The sequence below is a fragment of the Xyrauchen texanus genome, chromosome 44 (assembly GCF_025860055.1).
Source record: "Xyrauchen texanus isolate HMW12.3.18 chromosome 44, RBS_HiC_50CHRs, whole genome shotgun sequence".
In the NCBI taxonomy this organism is placed as follows: domain Eukaryota; kingdom Metazoa; phylum Chordata; class Actinopteri; order Cypriniformes; family Catostomidae; genus Xyrauchen; species Xyrauchen texanus.
This window is the reverse complement of record NC_068319.1, coordinates 20880755-20902966: the sequence shown is the minus strand read 5'-3', so window position 1 is coordinate 20902966 and position 22212 is coordinate 20880755. Positions and strand designations below refer to the sequence as shown.

Sequence of the window (22212 nt, the reverse complement as noted above, 5' to 3'; positions counted from 1 at the left end):
GATGAAAAAATACATATTTTTGGATGAACTATCCCTTTAGTTCTCTAAATGTACCTTTATAACACACATAAACAATCTAACATTTCAGGTGCATCCTTTATTTTGTGGCTGTCTCCATTTCCTCTAATATCACTGGTTATAATGTGGCCCATTTGCATGGAATTAACTTTCTACAGTACCTAATCTGTTTGTACATAGCTTCTGATAAAAGGAAGCTGTGCAAATTGTATTCTTTCCCCTTACCTCAGCAGGCAGTAAGCAGGCCCAGCAGTCCACAATGCCTCATTCAAATGCCATGCTTGAGAGGGCCAGTTGCTTTAAAAGCACTCTCTGATTACTCCCATCAATAGGACCCTATTTGTTGTGGCTCCTACAGCAACTGCCAAAGCACATGGGTTATAATTCAGGCCGATTTGCACTGCTTAAATCCTATAAAGATTCCCCAATACTCCCCAAGGCAAACACTAACTGCCAGCTCAGAAGTCGGAGCACTCTGTGTTGAATTGACTGCAAAGAGAGCAGGTACAAGCTTCCCACATAATCAAGCTAATTGTTAGCTTTACACACCAACAAAACAGTGTGATTTTTGTTTAAATGCCCTAAATCTACGCTGTTTTCCATTGCGCCAAGTTAAAAGCAAATAATCTATAATGCAGCGCTTTTAAAAACAACCCATAGACATTTATTATTATATGAATCTACCAAGAACCATTTGAAGCACAATGTTCTTTGATAGCTAATTTAATTTAAAGGTGAAGTGTGTGATTTCTGTGCAACTGGCATCACCAAATGTACTTGGGTGACTGTTTCAAGCGGGTTAATATTGGTAAGGTGGTACAGTCCCAAACTTGTTGCTTTGTCAGATTTGTCAGGTGTTTAAAATTTTTTAGAAGAATTAACCAACGAATGGCTTACTTATAGTTCACTCTCTGCGTACTAAGCGGATATAAGAGAAAGTATTTTAACATGGAAAAAATCACTAACATCGACTTGAAGGGGAACTCACAGTTCCTCTTGTTAATAACCCTTAGCAGCATCCCAAATGATGTGCCAACCTCCCTGTCCACCTTTTAGCCTTGCAGCCTTACCTTCATTAAGACCCATATGAATGCTCCAGTAGCTCTGTAGACATTGGAGCTCCCTCTTCATGCCCCTCTTGCAGCGGCAGTCATACAGGGGGCTGTCCTGCAGCACCTCAAGGGCTGCCTGACACTCCTTGTTAGCTAGCATGGTGGTCCGGTCACGACCTACCAGGCACTGGCGCATGATGCGAAAGCGTGAGCTGCACTGTGAGTTTTGGTTGCACACCTCACTGGCCCGCAGGCAGTCCATGGGGGCTCTCCAGCCATGAGTTTCCAGCCCTGACAAGGCAGAATGGCTGGCCATGGAAAGTACCACCTCATCTGTGGGAAGGGCATGGGCATTATTAGACTAGGTAAGAGACAGTTTGAAAGACTTTTGCTTAATAATAATAAGCCATACACCCAAAGCCTTGAAATGGGTATATACAGGCATATCTGATGTATGTACTGTATAGCCATGCACCACATCTGTCCATCAGCTGTTGGAGTAGGAATGGTATATGGTATTTTTCATTTTAAATTATGATTCTTTTTGGGGAAAAAAATCTGAATTGCCTTTTTAAATTATTTTGCCACAGCATTTTAAAATGGAGTCCCAAACTTTCTTCATAGTGATTTATAACCTAAATGCCTAAAGCAATAAGGGAAAGCAATGAGGTTTAATGAGAGCGACTCCTGTCTATGGGGCAAAGAACTACTCCAGCTGGCAGTGAATTACAATACTCAAAACGACTAGATATGACAGCTTTAAGTTACGTTTGAAGACATATGTCAAACACGATCCATCTTCATCTCAAGAAAAAAAAGAAAGAAAAGAAAACATGTTTCGGAGCCTCGTGCGCCATGCTCAGTTTCATAATAAATTCGTAATGTGATGTGGATGGGTCTATGAGGGAAATCAGTTTGATGAGTCATATGAAGAAAAACATATTTTTTTAACGTTTTAAAGCAATGTGACAACACAACAAAACGCCATTATAACCTAGTAACGTGGAAATTAGAACGTAATTTCGTTGTATGAATAGTTTCCCGCGCTTTTTCAGCACCATGGACAGCACATTTATGTGATTCTTTATAAAATAACATTTCCTCTAGTATTATACAGGTTAATTTAGTAATGTTTAGATCTTTCGTCTTACTGCGTGATGATGTGTGTAAAGACTATCAAAGTATGTAAGGCTGCCAATATTGAATCAGTTTAAGTTCATTTTGAGAAGCGCCTCTTTAACAGACAATATGAAACTCTCTCACGATGATTTATGATTGTCCATATATTCTTTTCATCATTCTACTCCATTTTCTCCTCGGGTTATTACTTTTCGTCCCTCCTGTCATGCAGCATTAGCTTAAATACTCACCCAATAAAAACAGGACGCTGAGAATATTCAGTAAAATCATGATATATCCCATACGAACAACCAGTGAGCTATAGCTAATATATTACGGTCCGTCCGCCGTTAAAGCAGATAATTTCCGGAACGCTCGAGCACAATTCCAACGGTTATTTACGGTCTTTTTCACACCACAGGTTCATTTCCAACAGTCAGTCAAAATGTGCCTGAAACCTCACAAATCCAAGGCGTGAATAGCTCCACTTGCAACTTTTGAGAAATAAGTTAGAGAAAAATTACTAATGGATGTTTATTTGAAGAAATTGCCCAAGATATCATCCTTTCCGCAAGATCGTTGAAGCATTTTTCTGATTTAGTAGTGCACGAGTCCGTGTAGTCCCCGTTAACAAACGTGAATAATGTACTGTTTTAAAAATACGACCGTTGGATAACCTTGAAGATATGCAACTTTCGTTTCAGAAATTTTACGGCACTACCGACTTAAACACTTTGAAGGCAAAATAACATCTATAGGATATAGATAAAACACAAGTAGTTGTTTTCTTTCACATTTCTCCCGATGTTCACTGTATTGTACAGACACATATTTCAAACAAGTTGAAACTACACATCGTTCAGATCTCTGTGAAATCCTGTGAGAAAGATTATTCTTCCTGTGTAGATAGCTGGACAACCTTGACTTTAATCAGAAATCCGTCACTCAAGCTACGTGTCCACGCGCGTGCCTGTGTCCGTAGTTTCTCCGAGTGTATCACCTCAATGACACTGAAGAAAATAACCAGATAAAGGGCACTTCCAGTTCGACTTGTCGTCCTCTCTGTGACGGAGGAAAATTATTTTCTCTCACGGAACTGAAGTTACATGTCCGACCCAAGGGGCTCTGTCGCTCTTCACGTCAGAGCGGACACAATGAAAACAGCTTTCCACATATCACAGCACGAATCTGACCACTGGGGTGCAACAAGGGCATCGACGTACCTTATTGGACGGTCATGACTGTGAGACGACGAGCTTGTGTACACTATACAAATCTGACATGTTGGCACTGCTGGTGGGGTTTTATTATTATTATTATTATTATTATTATTATTATTATTATTATTATTATTATTATGTTTTACTTCTCCCGCATTGAAGCAGCTTACGTCTTCTTTTCTCATCTTTTTTACTTATTCTTTAGGATTGACAAGTCAATAAATAAATAGTAAGTATCTGGAATGGCAATTAGTCATTACATGCCAAATTAAAAGGCACATTTGGAATAAAGGGACATACTGCATAGTGTACTTGGCTAAAGGCACATCTTAAGGATTTTTCCACCTTTTTTCTGGTCACAAAGTGTATCAGGATTGAAAAAATACATTCATTTTTACTGTATATTGATGAAAGGCTATTTTGATTAAAATACATAAAAAAAAAAAAGTAATAATACAAAAACACGGATTAAAAAGACCCCATATTTGCGGTAAAAGGCCCCCAAGGGGATCATAGTGATATCATGTAAATATAGGAACACTAGTTATAGGGAAAAATTAGAGCAAATGACTATATTAGAGCAAATATTTTTGAGACAACTATTGAGTAACTATTTGAAATCTTTACATTCACAAAATAACCACTTCAGAAAAGGGTTAACAATGATCTGTCAATTTCAATCACATTTGGTATTTCATAACATCTCAATACCATATTCAATAAACAAATTAATCTCCATTGTCAATAAATCAATTTGAGCCCACTTTGAAAATTTTTCATGGCTAATCTATTCACCCCTTAATAAAAACAATGTGTTTTATGGGGGCTAGCCCCTCAACAGGGGGGACTTTCCACCCCAGATACTATCCTTTCACTTATTAGACAGCTATTACAAACCTTATTCACCTTGAACAAAACTGAAAATGATAAATAAATATTTTGTCTAAAAATGAATATGATATTTTATATATTTTTAAAATAGTTAAATCTGAGATCAAATTGCCTCAAAATCAAACTTTAGAAATGTCATGCTATGATCTCGTTGATCAGGAATATTTTGCAGTGTATTTTGACAAACAGATGTTGAGGAAAGTACTGTGCATGACAGTTTTTGTTCCTGTTTACTGTTTTGGGAGACAATAAAATAAAATTGCATTTTACCCAGTGGGGACATTTAGCCCCTTTGTACCCTACACATCCAGAGACAGCTAAATAGACAGCAAATATAATGGGATTTTCTAACAAATACATTTCCACTGCTTAGTATGTAATATGTGTGAAAAATAAGTGCTTGAACGAGTAAAAACAGTGTTACAATACAGTACATTTGTAGCTGCGTCCATGAAGTTTAGTAGACATTCTTTTTTAATGTGATACCATCTTTTTAATGTAATTTTTATTAATACTACAGTTAATCATGGATTTAGGGCAAATCTAACTTATGTTTGAGCAAGTCAATCTGAATGCATAAATGTAAAAATGAGTAAAGTCAGGAATCAATGGTGCAAATGAGTTCAGCTAATTAACCATCTAAACAGAGATAATATTTTAATTGCACATTGCCTTCAAAAACACACTGTATAGCGTCTTGCATAATAAAGTCCAAGTAGAGACTCAATCAAATAAATGATTACAAATGAGTATGTAATGTAATGTGCATTATGAATAAATCCAGATCTGTTATTTAGGAAATGCTTGTTGCAAATATGATACCCCCCATTAAATTAATTTATTGAGAATATAGCTCGTAAATTCTATAACCTCCTGAGACCTAAGCATGACTGCTGTGTGCATTTTCCATTCCCCTTTTTGATTTGTAAATAGTAGCCCTTAAAAAACATGTATTTAAGCATCTTTATTTTGCACACTTTTCAGTCTATACAAACGGGTTGCTTTTCAGATCAACATAAGCATACGCACTCAGCTTCGTGTGTATGTCTCACTCTCTCCTTTGGTGGTTTGGACTGCCCTTTAAAACCCCTCCAGCTCTCACTACAACACAAAACAGCTGTTAGAGGTGATTTCCCACAGGTGTCAATCCTTACCGCTCTTCCTCTCTCTCCACAGACGTCACTCAGCCGCACTCACTTCACCACAGTTTAATATGTTTCCAGGAGTGTTGGTTATACATGTTTTTGAGGCATTACAGACATTAAATCATAAATTAGCTAAATTAATTCTGATTCAACGTAATGGCCAACCTCATCAAATCACTGCCAACCATGCTAAAATACATTTTTGAATGAAAAAATCTGAATCTATGTACTGATAACGATTATCTCATTACTGCCAAACATTTTGAGTGGTCCAAACATCATCTGCAGCCTGACACTGAACATTTGACGGATGTTATAAGTGAATGCACTTGACTGCTTAGGAAACTTATAGGACGTATGCTGTCTTGCTCCCTAATTAGGGAATGACTTAACCTCCAGTGTGCTGTCTGTCTGCTCCGGTCTCAGAACACTTTGAAATGCACACTATTTCCATTCTTACACTGTTTTCAGCCTCTGAAAGCAACCATTTTCAGCTTTTGGATGTATCCATTGATTCTCAAGGATAAGTGATAAAAGGATATTTTAAGGAAAATGCTAATATGAAAATGTGGAATGTTTCGTGTTAAATCGATGACATACATGGATGGAACTAGAAACTCTACTCTTTTGACTCAAACAGGTTTTAATTAAATAAACATTATGAAGTGTTTTACCAGATGTAGTTTTGTTTCCATTTCTCCAAAAGACAAACTCAGCTGAGATCGGTGCCATGTTGTTTTGTCACATGACTCAGTAAAATAAAATAATACAAAGCTGATAGCGAAGCCAAAACATAATGTCGGGGGGTCTCAGGAGGATAAACTGATATAAATTCCAATACATCATCAAATAGCTATGATAGATTAAAATACTTAATAAAATTAAGTAACATGGCCTGGTTCAAAACGTAAAAATGGTTAAGCAAAAACATTTTCTTTACCTGTCAAGTGAAAAGCATATAAGTAACTTGGTATTTGTAAAGTCTTTGGTCTGCATTACTCTGCAATCATTTGTGAATGATATAGATAATGATTATATTGGTATTTGAAATCGACAGTCAAGATGAGAAATTTGTCTATTTGTACCCATAATCGTTCAGATTTCTTCCCCTAAGCTTTTTAAACATGAGAGGGAAACAATCAGCCAACATAAAAGACCACATCCTGGGCCCCTCTTAGTGAGCAGAACACTGCCTTTGACAAGCCCATTATGAGAAAGAAAATTATTGTCTCGCTTCTCGATGTGCTGAACTCTTCAAGGTCCTTCAGAATCTCACACAAAGCCTTGCCATTTCACTGTAGTTATCTAATGCAGTCATCAGTAATGTACATTTCATCCTATCTGCTCTGTTTACTTCAGCAGTGCTTAACAGGGCCACTGCATACCAATGTATTCCTTTCACCTGGATGCAGCCATCCGTGAAATATAAGAATAATTTTACTCTAATGGGAAATAACTGTTTTGAGCTATAAGCGATAGTATAGAACTTCTTGTTTTCAAACAGCTAAATGCTCATTACGGATTTGTTGTCTTGAGAACTAGATGTTCAATATTTATTATGTATGGCACAGTGTATTGTCATATGTAAAACTGATGGAGGTATTCAAATAAGCCCAAATGAAGCAGTCTTTTACTGCAGAGGAAGATAGAATCATTATCTCTGCAGGCTGTTGTGCTATTTTCATTTAAGTGCATGTTATATATATATATATATATATATATATATATATATATATATATATATATATATATATATATATTTGTGGCTTGTCTCACATTCTCTCCACAGGATCAAACTGGCATGCACGGTGGTCTCATCAGTCTGCTAGTCCATAAAAGAGTGACTGAGCGTGTCTTGGTTTCTTTTATCTGATGCAATAATCATGTCCTGTTTCACATTTCAAACACAATAGCATAAGCCACCATCTTCGCCACACTATGTTATGCAGACGGAGTCATTCTGTGACTCAGCTTGTGAGTTTCTCAATGATCAACCCTAAGCTAAACCGGATGAATCTGTGTGGTATATACACAGTCCCATTCCAAACCCATATGACTCTCTTGCTCCCATTAAAGGAACATGAAAGTGTTGATGAATGTTCATGGTGCGCATTTCAATATAACGAAAATATACCACGGGCTGTCAAGCTAAAAAAAAAAAGTACAAAAAAGACCCATAAAAGTAGTTAATTCGATGTCTTATATTCCAAGTCTTCTGAAGTAATTGCATTGAGGAACAGACTGAAATTTAAGTTTTTATTCACTGAAAATCTTGCTTAAAAGCCATTGGACACCATTCACATTCAATGTATGAAAAAGAGCAGCTTGAACATTCTGCTTTAAATACAGTAAACATTTATGTTCCATTGAAGAAAGAAAGTCAAACATTTCTAAAGATATGAAAGTGTGCAAAAGAATTTTTTTTTTATCACAACTGAGATATACGTTTCATTTCTCAATTTTGCATTGCTTCTGAAGACATTTAACTACTGGAGATGTATGGATTACTTTTATGCTGCCTTTATGTGCTTTTGTAGCTTAAAAGTTCTGATCACCATTCACTTGAATTGAAAGGACCTACAGAGCTGAAATATTCTTCTAAAAATCTTCATTTGTGCTCAGCAGAAGAAAGAGAGTCATACACATCAGTAATGGCATGAGGGTGAGTAAATAATGAGAGAATGTGCATTTTTGAGTGAACTGTCCCTTTAATTAATTAAAGCTCTTTATTACTGTATGTAATTGTCTCATTTGTGATTTTTTTTTTTTTCTGAGGCCTATCAGGTGAAACATTGAAGACAAAGCTATACATTAATGAGAACATAAATGAAGTCTCCTGAAAATAAATAATTAACAACTTGGCTGATTAATTAATATTAAATCTTTAATTAATACAAAATTACATTTGTCTAGCAGTTCCTGTAAATCTTCATGCTGCATGCAACCTCAAATTGTTGTTGGTTTGTATGTTCTATGTAAATCAAAGACACAAGTCCTTCCCCAGCAATTCTTGTTTTGGCTGACCTTCAGGCTCCCAAAAATCTGTGTGGGTTTGTCAGCTCAAACCAGATGCCCATAGACTGCATGACAAGGTTGTTCTCCGAGACAGATCAACAAAAGCAATTACATATTTAAACAACACACATCACCCACCAGTCGCAAACAACAGTCATTGCCCATGCTCCAAATGTGAAAGCACTGACCTTGTCATCAGCCGAGACCAAGTTGACTTTAAAGTGAGATGAAGAAGCACACTCTACCTCCTAATCTGTCATCAGTGATGTGGTGATGATAGAGCACGAAAATGATGTGACAGACTTTCCTAGTGGAAAACTCAGACTGTCCACATTGTTCACATGTCAATGGGATGGCACACGCTGTTTGCTCGCTAATGAGAAACAAATCGCTCTTTTTCTTTTACATCAACTTGACTGCATTGCAAATTGTAAAATTATCTTGTATTAAGTTTAGGTATTTTAGGTTATTGTATTTGAAATATAACATGGTATTTTTGTTTTCTTATCTGTTTTAATTAGTCTACTTTAAACTTGTAAATATCGCCTCTATTAAGGACTCTTATTTTGACACTGCACACATGTAACTGAGCAAGCTGCTTTCTTGTATTTTCCTTTTATGTTTGTATAGGTGGTATATTGAGCAGAAGCTGTCATTGTATTTGTGTTTTTTTTTCCTTCACTTTATTTGCTATTCATTAAAATTGCAATGTATGATGTGATGATTTTCTTCACTTATTTTGGGTTCAACTGCATCTGTCTCCATTGTTCATGTGTGTGACAGAGGCACTTACAATCGAAGTGAATGGAGTTTTTTTTTGGAGAGTTCATTGGTAGAAATGTGAAGCTTATCATTTTATAAAAGCACTTTAATTAATTTTTTCTCTTAAGAATTGTGTATTATTTGAACTGTGAAGTTGTTTTATATGTATTGTTTACTACCATATTATAGAACATAAGTCAATCATTGGCATACAGTTCACAGCAATCCATTTCACAAGTGAATTTGTCAATCAGTTGGAGATTTATTATGATGGCTTGTTTAAGAGCCCGTCAATGTACACCTGCGTCAGACATTTTTTTTTTTAAGAAACAAGCCAGGGGTATACATAGGGTGACCACCATTATTAAAGACTAGAAAGATTAAATGCGTTCTTACCAGATTTAGTGCATCTTGAATTACATTTTTTTGTCTGATCTGGCTGCTTCGAGTAGGGCCTTCTCATTCATTATGACTGTAGAACTCCTGGCAGGTGTAGGTGTTCACTTTCACCAGGAGTTCACTTTTGATGAGTTCCACAGATGCTCAGTTCCTTGTCTCTGTCCACGCAGCAGTCATCATTGAAAACACCCTCTCCACGAACGCGTTGGTGACAGGAATGTTCAAAGCCAAAGATATCAGAGCTGTCATGTTTGGGGCACTGAACTGCTTCAGCAGAGCTGTCCGTGAAACTTCGGTGGCATAACCAGCAATCTCCTTTTTTAGGGTCACCTGTAACTGGTTTTAACAATGTATATATTTTCTCCAATTCTTTATTATACGAACAAAGACACTTTTTCTTCTCGGGAGCTCCGGATAGTCCCATTTTTTTTTTCCAGTGTTTTCCCGCTGTGGCAAGTAAAAAAGGCTGCGCTGCGCATGTTCAGTGTTTTCTTATTAACAATTTTTTTATAGTGATTTTTTAATTAAAGGACGATGAAATAAAATGATGCCGAAATAATAATAAAGATACAAAATTATACAGTAAAAATTGAAATGTGGGACACTGCTTATGACTTGCGGGACGCAGGACAAAGCTTCCAATTTCGGGACTGTCCCGTGGTCACCCTACATATGACCTGTGTCAGACATGCTTGTGTTGCGTCTCGGGTGCGATGCGTCATAAAAATAAAATGTTTAGGTCACTGTGTCAAGTTAAATATAGTTTAATACTCAAATCTTTAAACACATATTGAGATCCCTTAGTTCGCATTTGAACCCTTAGTAACGAATATCTGTGTTGTTTTCTTCACTGTATAAACTGTGTGTTGCTCACACAGCTGAAATTTCACTTACTGCCCTCTGGAGTATACAGGTGGTACTGCGATTAAATGCGTTAATAATTTTAACGTGTTATTTTTTTGTATAATGAATCGTGCGTTATTAACGCGTTAACTCGACAGCCCTAGTTTAAACAATGTTTTCCATGCTTGTTCAATGAACCATAAACAATTAATGAACATGCACCTGTGGATTGTCATTAAGACACTAACAGCTTACAGACGGTTGGCAATTAAGGTCACAATTGAAAAAACTTAGGACTCTAAAGAGACATTTCTACTGATTCTGAAAAAACAAAAGAAAGATGCCCAGGGTCCCTGATCATCTGTGTGAACGTGCCTTAGGCATGCTACATGGAGGCATGAGGACTGCAGATGGGGCCAGGGCATTAAATTGCAATGTCCATACTGCAGTATGCCTAAGATAGCGCTAAAGGGAGACTGGAAGGACAGCTGATCGTCCTCGCAGTGGCAGACCTCGTGTAACATCACTGAACATCACACCTACGGGACAGGTACAAGATGGCAACAACAACTGCCCAAGTTACACCAGGAATGCACAATCCCTTCATCAGTGCTCAGACTGTCCGCAATAGGCTGAGAGAGGCTGGACTGAGGGCTTGTAGGCCTGTTGTAAGGCAGGTCCTTACCAGACATCACCGGCAACAACGTCGCCTATGGACACAAACCCACCTTTGCTGGATCAGACTGGACTGGAAAACAGTGCTCTTCACTTCACTGTTTTGTCTCACCAGGGGTGATGGTCATTCTCATGTTTATCGCTGAAGGAATAAGCATTACACCAAGGCCTTTACTCTGGAGCAGGATCGATTTGGAGGTGGAGGGTCCATCATGGTCTGGGGCGGTGTGTCACAGCATCATCGGACTGAGCTTGTTCTCAATGCAGGCAATCATAATGCTGTGCGTGACAGGAAAGACATCCTCCTCCCTCATGTGGTACCATTCCTGCAGGCTTATACTGACATGACCCTCCACCATGACAATGCCACCAGCCATACTGCTCGTTCTGTGCATGATTTCCTGCAAGACAGGAATGGCCAGCAAAGAGCCCGGATCTCTATCCCATTGAGCACGTCTGGGTCCTGTTGGATCGGAGGGTGAGGGCTAGGGCCATTCAGCCCAGGAATGTCCGGGAACTTGTCTTGGTGGAAAAGTGGGGTAACATCTCATAGCAAGAACTGGCAAATCTGGTGCAGTCCATGAGGAGGAGATGCCATGCAGTACTTAATCTGGTGTGGCCATCAGCTGCATTCTGACTGTTCTTAGTTGTTTAATCTTTTAATGTTCAAACAAATATTTACACATAAGTTTGCTGAAAATAAAAGCAGTTGAAAGTGAGAGGATGTTTCTTTTTTTTGCTGAGTTTATATATATATATATATATATATATATATATATATATATATATATATATATATATATATATATATATATATATAATTTCCTAATTATATAAAGTAAATTTATAGCATTAATTTTTGTGTTGTAGTACCTTGGCATTCATAGACAAAAGTCAACACTGGGTTTCAAATACAGCTGCTTAAAAATAATATAGGATGTGCACATTTCAATTTCATTACAAAATTAATTTTTAACAAAAAAATTTAGCTACAGTATATTGTAGCTGTGGTTGCTATTCACCATTTTAGAAGTTTACCCAACAATAGTTTACCTCTGCGTTCCAAATCCAGCAAAGTTAAAATGGTCCATTAAAAGGAACACAGTCTGCTTCATGTTTCACTCATGTTTTAGTAATATAAAAAAGGCCTCATTATTTCCCCCCCAATAAAATAATAATCAGGCAATGCATAAACATTGTTGTTTTGCGATTGCCACAAAGGGGAAAATGCAATCTTACCTGTAAAATTGCCAGAAAAACATGCATCCTCATTTCTGCATTGAAGAGCATTCCATGCAGAGAAGAGCTCCTTAAGTCATTTTCAGCAGTACTGTGCTTCAGGTAGATTGATTACTGAACAACTCACAAAGTGTGTATGTGAGTGTGTGTGTGTGTGTGTGTGCATCAGAAAGAGAGAGGTTTCTGCAACTCTTTGGGGAGCTTTGCACTGTAGTGGCTAAGGTTTAAATGTCAAAGATGATTAAAGTTTGGGATGCCCAATACTGTTCTAAGAGTGAGTTCTGATGGAAGATCAGAGCAGGGAGATTGTAGAGAAAAGTGTAGCTGCAATTGCAAGAATGCTATAATGAAAAACCCAGAGCAATTTACCTTTACTGACCCCTTGAAAGACTCCTGTGGAAATTACCCAATCAGATTTTGCCTTATCAAGAGGCTTTACTGATGCATATGGGTGCAGTTTTAGCAAGCAGTTCATTAAGTTAGATATATAGATGTCTGAGAAGAAATGTACTGATGCAGTTAAACCCTCTGCCTTATCCCCCCACATTTTCAGCTAGAAACACTTAGCACTCATATACATGTAAATTGCTGGAATTCTCTTGGAAGCATGATTTGTCCATTGACACCCTTGATTAACACCCAGGGTAGTAACAACCAGCCTGCATGCAATATATAAATGTACATTTAGTCACCTATTACTTATTACACACCTCTCTGGAATATATGATTCTGATATGTCAAATATTTTTGTATTGTGAACATTCAAATTAATTAACAGTTCAAATTATAAACAATTTTTAAGAGAAAATATGAAGTGCTTTTATAAAATGATAAGTTTCACATTTCTGCCTTTGAACGCTCCAAAAAAACTGCATTCACTTCCATTGTAAGTGCCTCTGTTATGCACATGAACCACAGAGAGAGATTCAGTTGAACCCAAATACAGAGTTCATTCGAGATGAAGGTGATACACAGAAAGAAATAACACTTGGAAAGCTCAAGATGATAACAAAGGAATATATTCGCTCAAGGCACAATCAACAAGACTAGACAAGAAATAACTGAACATGAAGGTATAGATAGAGGCATGAAAGAAGGTAAATACAAAACAGCTGAACACAATTATGATGGAAGACAGGTGAGGATGATAACCTCATTTCAGCATTTTGGGAAATGTAGTGCAGAAGTTGATTTCAACATAAGAGTCTCTAGAAGAAGACAGGGGAAACATAGAACAGTTTGTGACAACCTCACTGTAACCTCAATTATTTTTCTTTTTTCTCTTTTCGGTAATCAACATTATGTTACAAATGCTGTCGATTGGGCTTAATTCGTTTTAAACCCGGAATATTCCTTTAATAGTATAAAGTTCATTCTAAATGTAGGCTGTTTATGGTTGCCAAGCAATGTCGCAACTTGGCACATGAAAATAAACTGTATATATATGTACATATATATGGAGTTATCTGATTTTTACAATGACTTTGAAGATGCCCATCCAATCAGAATTTAGAGTTGAGACTAACTGTTTTATTATTTGTGATAATTACCAGCTGACTGTACATTAATCTTCTTATTGAATGGCTACTTGCCAATTAAATAAAAATAAATGGACATGTGGAAAAACAGATTTGAGTAGAAAGAGAATGAAACTAGCACTGCCTCAGACAATGGTCAATCATGCAGTTTTTTCATCAATATAAATAAATATTTGAGCGCAGATAGACCAATCAGAATCAAGTATTTCAGAAAGCCTTGTAATAAGTGGAGAGTCAACAGTTACTTGAATCAATAACATAAAAGACAATTACCCTGCAAATAGTAAGAGGCCTTTAAACTTGATATGTTACTTAATTAGAAATTGCCAGCAGTAGCACTGTTACATGTTTCACTAAGCACGCCAAGAGTTGCAAACTCAAACTCACTGTCTGTGCTGTTTAATTACTGGTAAGCCAGTTTGAATAGACTGTCCCAAAGGATTACTTCTCCCTCTTAAAATTCAGCAGTTTGCACACGTCTTTTCTTGCCGTAAACAAATATTATATGGTGCTATTGTACATTTTTGATATCAGTGACTTCAGGAGAGCATATGGTGGGATACTGCTAACTAACAAACATCGCACCTATGCAGCCTTGCACAAACATTTTGAGTGGAAAGACTCTTAACTCATTAGCAGCAATCTCAGAGTCTTTATTTCATTTTTTGATGGCATAAGGGACTTCACACATGGACCTTATCACATATTGTGTGAGATAATATTTGGAAAGGAATAATTTGTGATATCTTTGACAATACTGTAAGTATGAAAGCATTAAGTTCATGCAGTATGTATTCTCAAGAGTAAATGTTGTATCCTAACTCTTCATAACTTTGAACAAACCATTTGTATTTATGTTTTAAATAAAGGTAGTATCATATGTATACATTGCCTTAACAATTAACTCAATAACTCATCATTCAATACTGAAAAAATATAGAAATAGTTAAATCTTACTAAATGTATTTTAAGATCTTTTTTCTTTGTTGTTTTTGTTAGCTTAGCAACATGCCAATGCTAAACCGGAGACTATCTATTATAATTAATTGGAGAATTTGGAATGGCCAATGGTCAACAGATGTAAAAAAGTAAAAAGTATGTATCCTTTCTTATATGCTGAGAACTTTCCTGACCAATGACTTATGAAAAATAATATTAGTTTTATTTCTTCGATTATTTATCTTCTTTATCTTATTTATGTATATATCTGTGTTGTTTATATGTATTTCTATGTTTGTTTGTTTTTTTGTTTTTTCTTCATCACCTGTACTTCTTGTCTTTATGACTCATAGATTGTATTCATACTTTGTTGGATCTGTGTATATTTGTACATCTTATTGAACATTTAACATTCTTTAAAAAAAAAATTAAATATCCACCCTTTTAGCACAATGTGTGGACTTTCAGACGGTCCCTTACCACACCCTCCACAGTATTAGCATGTTTCAGCACAATGTGTGGACTTTTCAGACAACCCCTCACTCACCATATGAAAATTGTCCAACAATAACATAATCAATGTTAAATTAACGATCTGGAATAAATTCGTCTTGACGCCATCTGACCAGCTTTAAGGGACAAAACTGCATCCCGTATTGATTCAATATTAAATTATTTAATATTTAAATATGGGTCGATCCCTTATTTTACGGGATGGTTGCAACCAACATAAAGTTTCTGTTTTCTATGAAGGACAAAGCCATTCTAGTGTGGATTAGGGGCGTAAGTGTTGAAAAATCAATGCATTTTCAGATGAAGACGTATCAGTGTGGATGTGGCCTTTGACGGCATTAAACCGTATTGTTAACTATGTAGACAGTAGGCAGCAAGGCAACTCACTAGGTTTTGAAACAGAGCAATGGTGTATTTTATACAAATGTTTTGGCATGTCTGGTTTGAACTAAACCAGGATATGATTTTGCTCGATAAACATTTGATCACAAATGAATATTTGCCTTTATTTGTGAATATTGTGTTTGAAGTCCCATTTCAGGAAAGAATGACCGAATTCTCCTGTGATGCACAAATATCGTCCTGGTTACTTTTGTAACCTCCGTTCCCTGATGGTGGGAATGAGACGTTGTGTCCCTCCTGCCAAACCACTGAACTACCCACTGAAATGGCCGGGACCTTGTCTTGGCTCCACAGCACAAAACCTGAATGAGCTGTTGCGAGCCAGCTCCTTTTATACCTGTATATCCAGGGAGTGGCGTGCAAATTCCACTCGCCAATACCATTGGTCTTTTCTCAAAGATCAGAGTAGTTTGGGGCTCCCAAGGGCAACCCCTAGTGTCACTACATCAACACAACAACATCTCGTTCCCTCCATCAGGGAACAGAGGTTACCAAAGTAACCAGGACGATATTTGTGCGTTACAGGAGAATTCGGTCATTCTTTCCTGAAATGCCATTTTTCTCAACAAACAAATATAACACATTTCCTTCACATCTCAAATAATTTGTTTTGATGGTAACATTGTGTGGTAGAAATTATATCTGATAGCATATTTAATTCATGCATTTATTATAAAAAAATTCCACACATTACAACAAAACCATGTATCTTTAATGACAAAAGTCATATAAGCAGTCAGTAACACAGGTCTGAAGTTAAATATGACATAACAGTTCCAGAGATAGTTGTTTTATGTAGTCTAATGTTTTACTTAATGCTTTTGAGACTTCAGCCAGATCATTTGAGTCATTCATTTGGGAATCAAAATACAGTTGTATCGCTGTTTTGCACTGCAGGAAACACTGTCAGAGCAGTTAGTAGACTAAAATCTTTTAGTCTAAACGGAAATCAAACCCTGGGACATAAAAGTGCTTGTAGTTTAAGAAACACCCATATGTTTAGAGGCCAAGATACTTCCATCTGCCCGTAAACCTAGATAATTACAGGTGGGACGTATTTTTATACCAAAATTTGTTCCAACAACACTTCTGAAACTGGTTCTCTTCATCCAAACACTCACACAAATCAAAAACTCTTGTTCTCCAAGTCAGAAAAGAGATAAAGATTCCTTTTCTTAGGGCTTGAGTCTTTGCAACTTATTCTTCTAAATCTCCCCTTCAAGCTCATTCACATCCCCAGAGTGCTCTGTCTGCTGCCTATCACTTAGCCCACTGTGTCTTTAAGTTAGGGACATGCATTACGTGAACCATAATATCTGCAATTTCCCTTGCACAAAATGTTCTTTTCCACCACTGCTGCAAGCACTATTTCACTTGTCAGCCAGCCTGATATCTTCCAACAATTCTTTCAGAATCCTGTTGCCAAAGCTTTTTTAGCCATCAATATAATTAGACCCTGCAAGAGCATGAACAGGAGCCGAGGGACTGCGGCAGAGGTGGAAATATGAGCCGAGTATAAAGATGATGTTGGTCTATGGCTCAGAAGATACAGAACTTTTCTTGATTGAAAAGTTTTAATTAAAATGCATTTCATTGCACTTGCCTTGGTGACTGAGCTTTAATTTAATTTATCTTAACTCTTACCCCACAGTGAGAAACTGATCAAATTAATTAGTTTTTTCTTTCTGTCTTCTTTTTTCTTTCTTTCTTCTTCTTTTTTTTTTTTTTTTTTACAAATTTGTAACGTATATAAATCTATACTCATTACTATATAGCATTTCTTGCACCAGAAAATCATCATAGTTTAATTTATGTCTTTAAGTCATTCAACCACACTCAAATTAAGGACTTGTGATGCTTGTTCAATGTATTTTATTAAAATGAACTAAAGCATCACCATTATAGGACATTTTATCATAACTTGTTTTCATTGCATTGTATCCATTTAAATTTGTAAAATGGAAGTTTACTTAATCCCTTTGAGTTGGGACTGTGGATATATTCTGTGCTAAACATAGCATAGTTATTAAACAACTTTCTGTTGCGCTTCCAACCAGCATGTATTTTCACTTTTACTTGTTAGTATTTAAAGAAATCAAAAAGATTGATTTAAGTTACATTGACAAATCTAATTTTGTTGGGTTTCCCCAATTCAACTAGGTTCTTTCTAAACAAAATGTTAGTGTTGAGAATGCATAGTAATTGTAAGTTAAGAAACTAACGACTGAATCAAGTTAAACAAAGGAGCTATTTCATTTATTTATTTATTTGAGTGCATGTCAATAACATGGTAATAAAAATAGATTATAGTAACCTTTATATTTTTAAATATTCATTTGGGAAAAAATATATAATTTGTACACTTGCACTAAAACGTTTTTCATAGACAAGCATCCCTCACATTTGTAACATTATTTGCTCTAATGTATTTTTTATATTATATATATTAAATAGTATATTATTTGTGTGCTTAAGTTTTAAGTTTGTGTGTGAAGTGCATTTATATATATATATATATATATATATATATATATATATATATATATATATACACACACACTGATCAGCCACAACATTAAAACCACCTGCCTATTGTTATGTAGGTACCCCTCTTGCTGCCAAAACAGTGCCAACCCACATCTCAGAATAACATTCTGATATGATATTCTTCTCACCACAGTTGTACAGAGTGGTTTTCTGAGTTACCGTAAACGTTGCCAGCTTGAACCATTCTGGCCATTCTCTGTTGACCTCTCTCATCAACAAGGCAGGGCTCCAGACTAAACAAATGACTTAATAGCCATTGTTTCCTAAACTTAAACATTAAGGATCCAAATAGCTATTTTTAGTAGTCAAATCACAGGTTTTCTCAATTTAGATTGCTGTTCAGAAACATGATTGAAAGCCAAAGAAAAGGAGTCAGCTGATAACCCATTAATCTGAGGTTTAATAAACAGTATATATATATTTGAGAAGATACATTTGCATTCCCTTTGGTCTCATAAAATGTTCACACCCCTTTCATAATTAAGACCAGGTTTGGGGAGTAACGGAATACATGTAACGGGATTACGTATTTCAAATACAAAATATAAGTAACTGTTTTCCACTACAGTTACTGTTTAAATAATTGGTAATTAGAATACTGTTATATTAAAAAAGTATTTTGATACTGAAGAGATTACTTTACACTTTATTGTCATTTGTTTCATTTAATATTTAGTCCTTTCAGATGGAAACATTTATATAAATGATGCGATCCAAAGTGCATTTAAAAAGCGATGAAACACTTTCTTATGATGTTACATTCATACGAGCAGACAGTGAAGTTTGAAGTAAGTTCCTTATGTGTAAATTGTCAGCTTTACGCTAAGTTAAAATGCTATTTCTAGCCATTTTACATGTACATGTTACCAGACACAATCATATTTTTTAATCAAGAAAATTCATGTTAGATTATAATTTTTATTTTTTTCTAGTAAGACCTTTAATATTAGGACAAAAATCATATTCCTGATAATAATTTTGTATTTTTTTCCTGTAGAAATATCTAGAAATCTTTAAAACAAGACCAGTTTGATTGCTCTAGTTTTAGAAACAACACTGCATAAGATATGTAGGTTTTTCAGAGAACATATTTTTAACATGTATATTGTCTTACTGTACTGGCAGAGTTTTATAGTCAATACAAGTGAAAAATTCTACTAGAGCTGAAGAAGTAATCCAAAGTATTTAGAATATGTTACTGATCTTGAGTAATCTAACGAAATACATTACAAATTACATTTTACAGCATGTATTCTGTCATCCGTAGTGGAATACATTTCAAAAGTAACCCTCCCAACCCTGATTAAGACAAATATAAGAGATAAAATATTTTGAATTATTTAGTATAATTATTTTTTATTAGTACTGCTCTTCAGAATCTACATTACAGATATTTACATATAGTATGCATATGTTAGCGTGTTGTCTTCTTGAGCATCAATAAATGTTTGCACCTTGTGTAATATTTGTGTAGATAGATAGATAGATAGATAGATAGATAGATAGATAGATAGATAGATAGATAGATAGATAGATAGATAGATAGATAGATAGATAGATAGATAGATAGATAGATAGATAGATAGATAGATAGATAGATAGATCATAGTAATTTGTTCACAACTCTCTTGCACTGGGTTTGTTGTTGCATATGGTGCAGCGAGCTTGTCAGACAGAACAGGTGAAAAGCAGCGCAAAACACACCGGTTGTATGCATTTTAAAAATACATCACAAGATGATAACTCACAAGATGATATCTGACAAACCGCATATGAACACCGCCTGTGTTCAAATTATTGTCACAATCAATTATTTTTGGTCACATTTACGACCATTTTAGTCGCAGTCTGGAGCCCTGCAAGTCATTTCCATCCGCAGAACTGCCACTCACTGAATGTTTTTTTGTTTTTGGCACCATTCTGAGTAAACTCTAGAGACTGTTGTAAGTGAAAATCCCAGGAGAACAGCAGTTACAAAAATACTTAAACCAGCCCGTCTGACACCAACAATCATCCATGCCATTATCTAATAATCAATGTGTGGCAGCAGTGCAGTGCATAAATCATGCAGATACGGGTCAGGAGCTTCAGTTAATGGTCACATCAACATTCAGAATGGGGAAAAAAATATGATCTCGCTGATTTGGGCTGTGGCATGATGGTTTGTGCCAGACTGGCTGGTTTGAGTGTTTCTGTAACTGCTTTACTCAGAATGGTGCCAAAACCAAAAAAACATCAAGTGAGCGACAGTTTTGCGGACATAAACACATTGTTGATGAGAGAGGTCAATGGTCAGACTGGAGCTGACCGAAAAGCTATCTGGTAACTCAGATAACCACTCTGTACAAATGTACAGTAGTGAGCAAAAAAGCATCTCAGAATGCACAACTTGTCAAACCTTGAGGCAGATGGGCTTCAACAGCAGAAGACCACATAGGGCCCTTCATTAGGATCATAGTGTTCCTGAGTCATTCTATGAAATGGGTGCCATTTGGGTCCGCAACATTTGATGAGATGTATAAGGCACAAAAAATGACCCAAAGTGTGTTTCCAAAGCTTAAAGTTATTAATTCAATGTTCTTGTTAACATGATATATGATAAAAATACTATTCTTAAAGAGTAACATACTATTTTTGAAAAATTTTAATTAGTACATGTCCAATTTCACATGTCTGTGTTCACCAACATGACATTTGCAAATATATTTTTTTCAAACATTTCATATTTTCAGGATTATATGTGTGTCCCTGTTTACATAAGATATCCATCCATCCATCCATCCATCGTCAACCGCTTATCCTGTGTACAGGGTCGCGGGGGGCTGGAGCCTATCCCAGCTAACATTGGCCGAAAGGCGGGGGACACCCTGGACAGGTCGCCAGTCCATCGCAGGGCCACACATAGACAGACATACACTCACACTCACCTCCACATCCACATCCACACCTAGGGCAATTTTTTTGGAGACACCAATTAACCTAGCCTGCATGTCTTTTGGATGGTGGGAGGAAGCCGGAGTACCCGGAGAGAACCCACACAGACATGGGGAGAACATGCAAACTCCACACAGAAAGGCCGGGGCAACCAGGGTTTGAACCCACGACCTTCTTGCTGTGAGGCGACAGTGCTAACCGCTGCACCTACATAAGATATATTTATTCAAAATAAATATTTTATGATTTGTATGCGTCCCTCAGTTTTACTTACCACCGTCACACTAACTTGTTTTATTTAGTTTATTTAGTTTATTCCGGGCCGCGTCATCAGAGCATGCGCGAATCAACTGGCAGGTGTTTTTACTGACATTTTCAATCTGTCCCTCTCCCTGTCTGTAGTCCCCACATGCTTCAAAACATCAACCATTGTGCCTGTACCGAAGCAAGCCACAATCACTTGCTTAAATGACTGGCGTCCTGTTGCTCTGACCCCCATCATCAGCAAATGCTTTGAGAGGTTAATCAGAGATTAAATCTGCTCTGTTCTGCCCACCTCTTTGGACCCATTGCAGTTTGCCTACCGCAACAATCGCTCCACTGATGATGCCATTGCATCTACACTGCTCTCTCCCACCTGGAAAAAAGGAACACATATCTGAGAATGCTGTTTGTAGACTACAGCTCAGCAATCAATACCATAGTGCCCTCCAAGCTTGATGAGAAACTCTGGGCTCTGGGCTTAAACAGTTCGCTGTGCAGCTGGATCCTGGATTTCCTGTCAGGCAGACGTCAGGTGGTTAGAATGGGCAGCAACACCTCCTCATCACTGACCCTCAACACTGGAGCCCCGCAGGGCTGTGTTCTCAGCCCACTCCTGTATTCACTATACACACATGACTGTGTGGCAACACATAGCTCCAATGCCATTATTAAGTTTGCTGACGATACGACGGTGGTA

The 22212-nt window shown here is 36.6% G+C and overlaps 1 protein-coding gene across 2 annotated transcripts in view; it reads right to left on the bottom strand.

Moving 5' to 3' along the window:
- gfra2b (GDNF family receptor alpha 2b) overlaps window positions 1–2809 on the bottom strand; it is an 82336-nt gene extending 79527 nt beyond the window's left edge. For both annotated transcript variants that reach the window (XM_052116706.1, XM_052116707.1), the window contains exons 1-2: window positions 2441–2809; window positions 1089–1403 (exon numbers count right to left, since the gene is read on the bottom strand). In XM_052116706.1, the coding sequence (XP_051972666.1) occupies window positions 1089–1403; window positions 2441–2492 (367 nt within the window). In that variant the 5' untranslated portion in view covers window positions 2493–2809. The remainder of the gene's footprint in view (window positions 1–1088; window positions 1404–2440) is intronic.
- Window positions 2810–22212: the final 19403 nt, after the last annotated feature.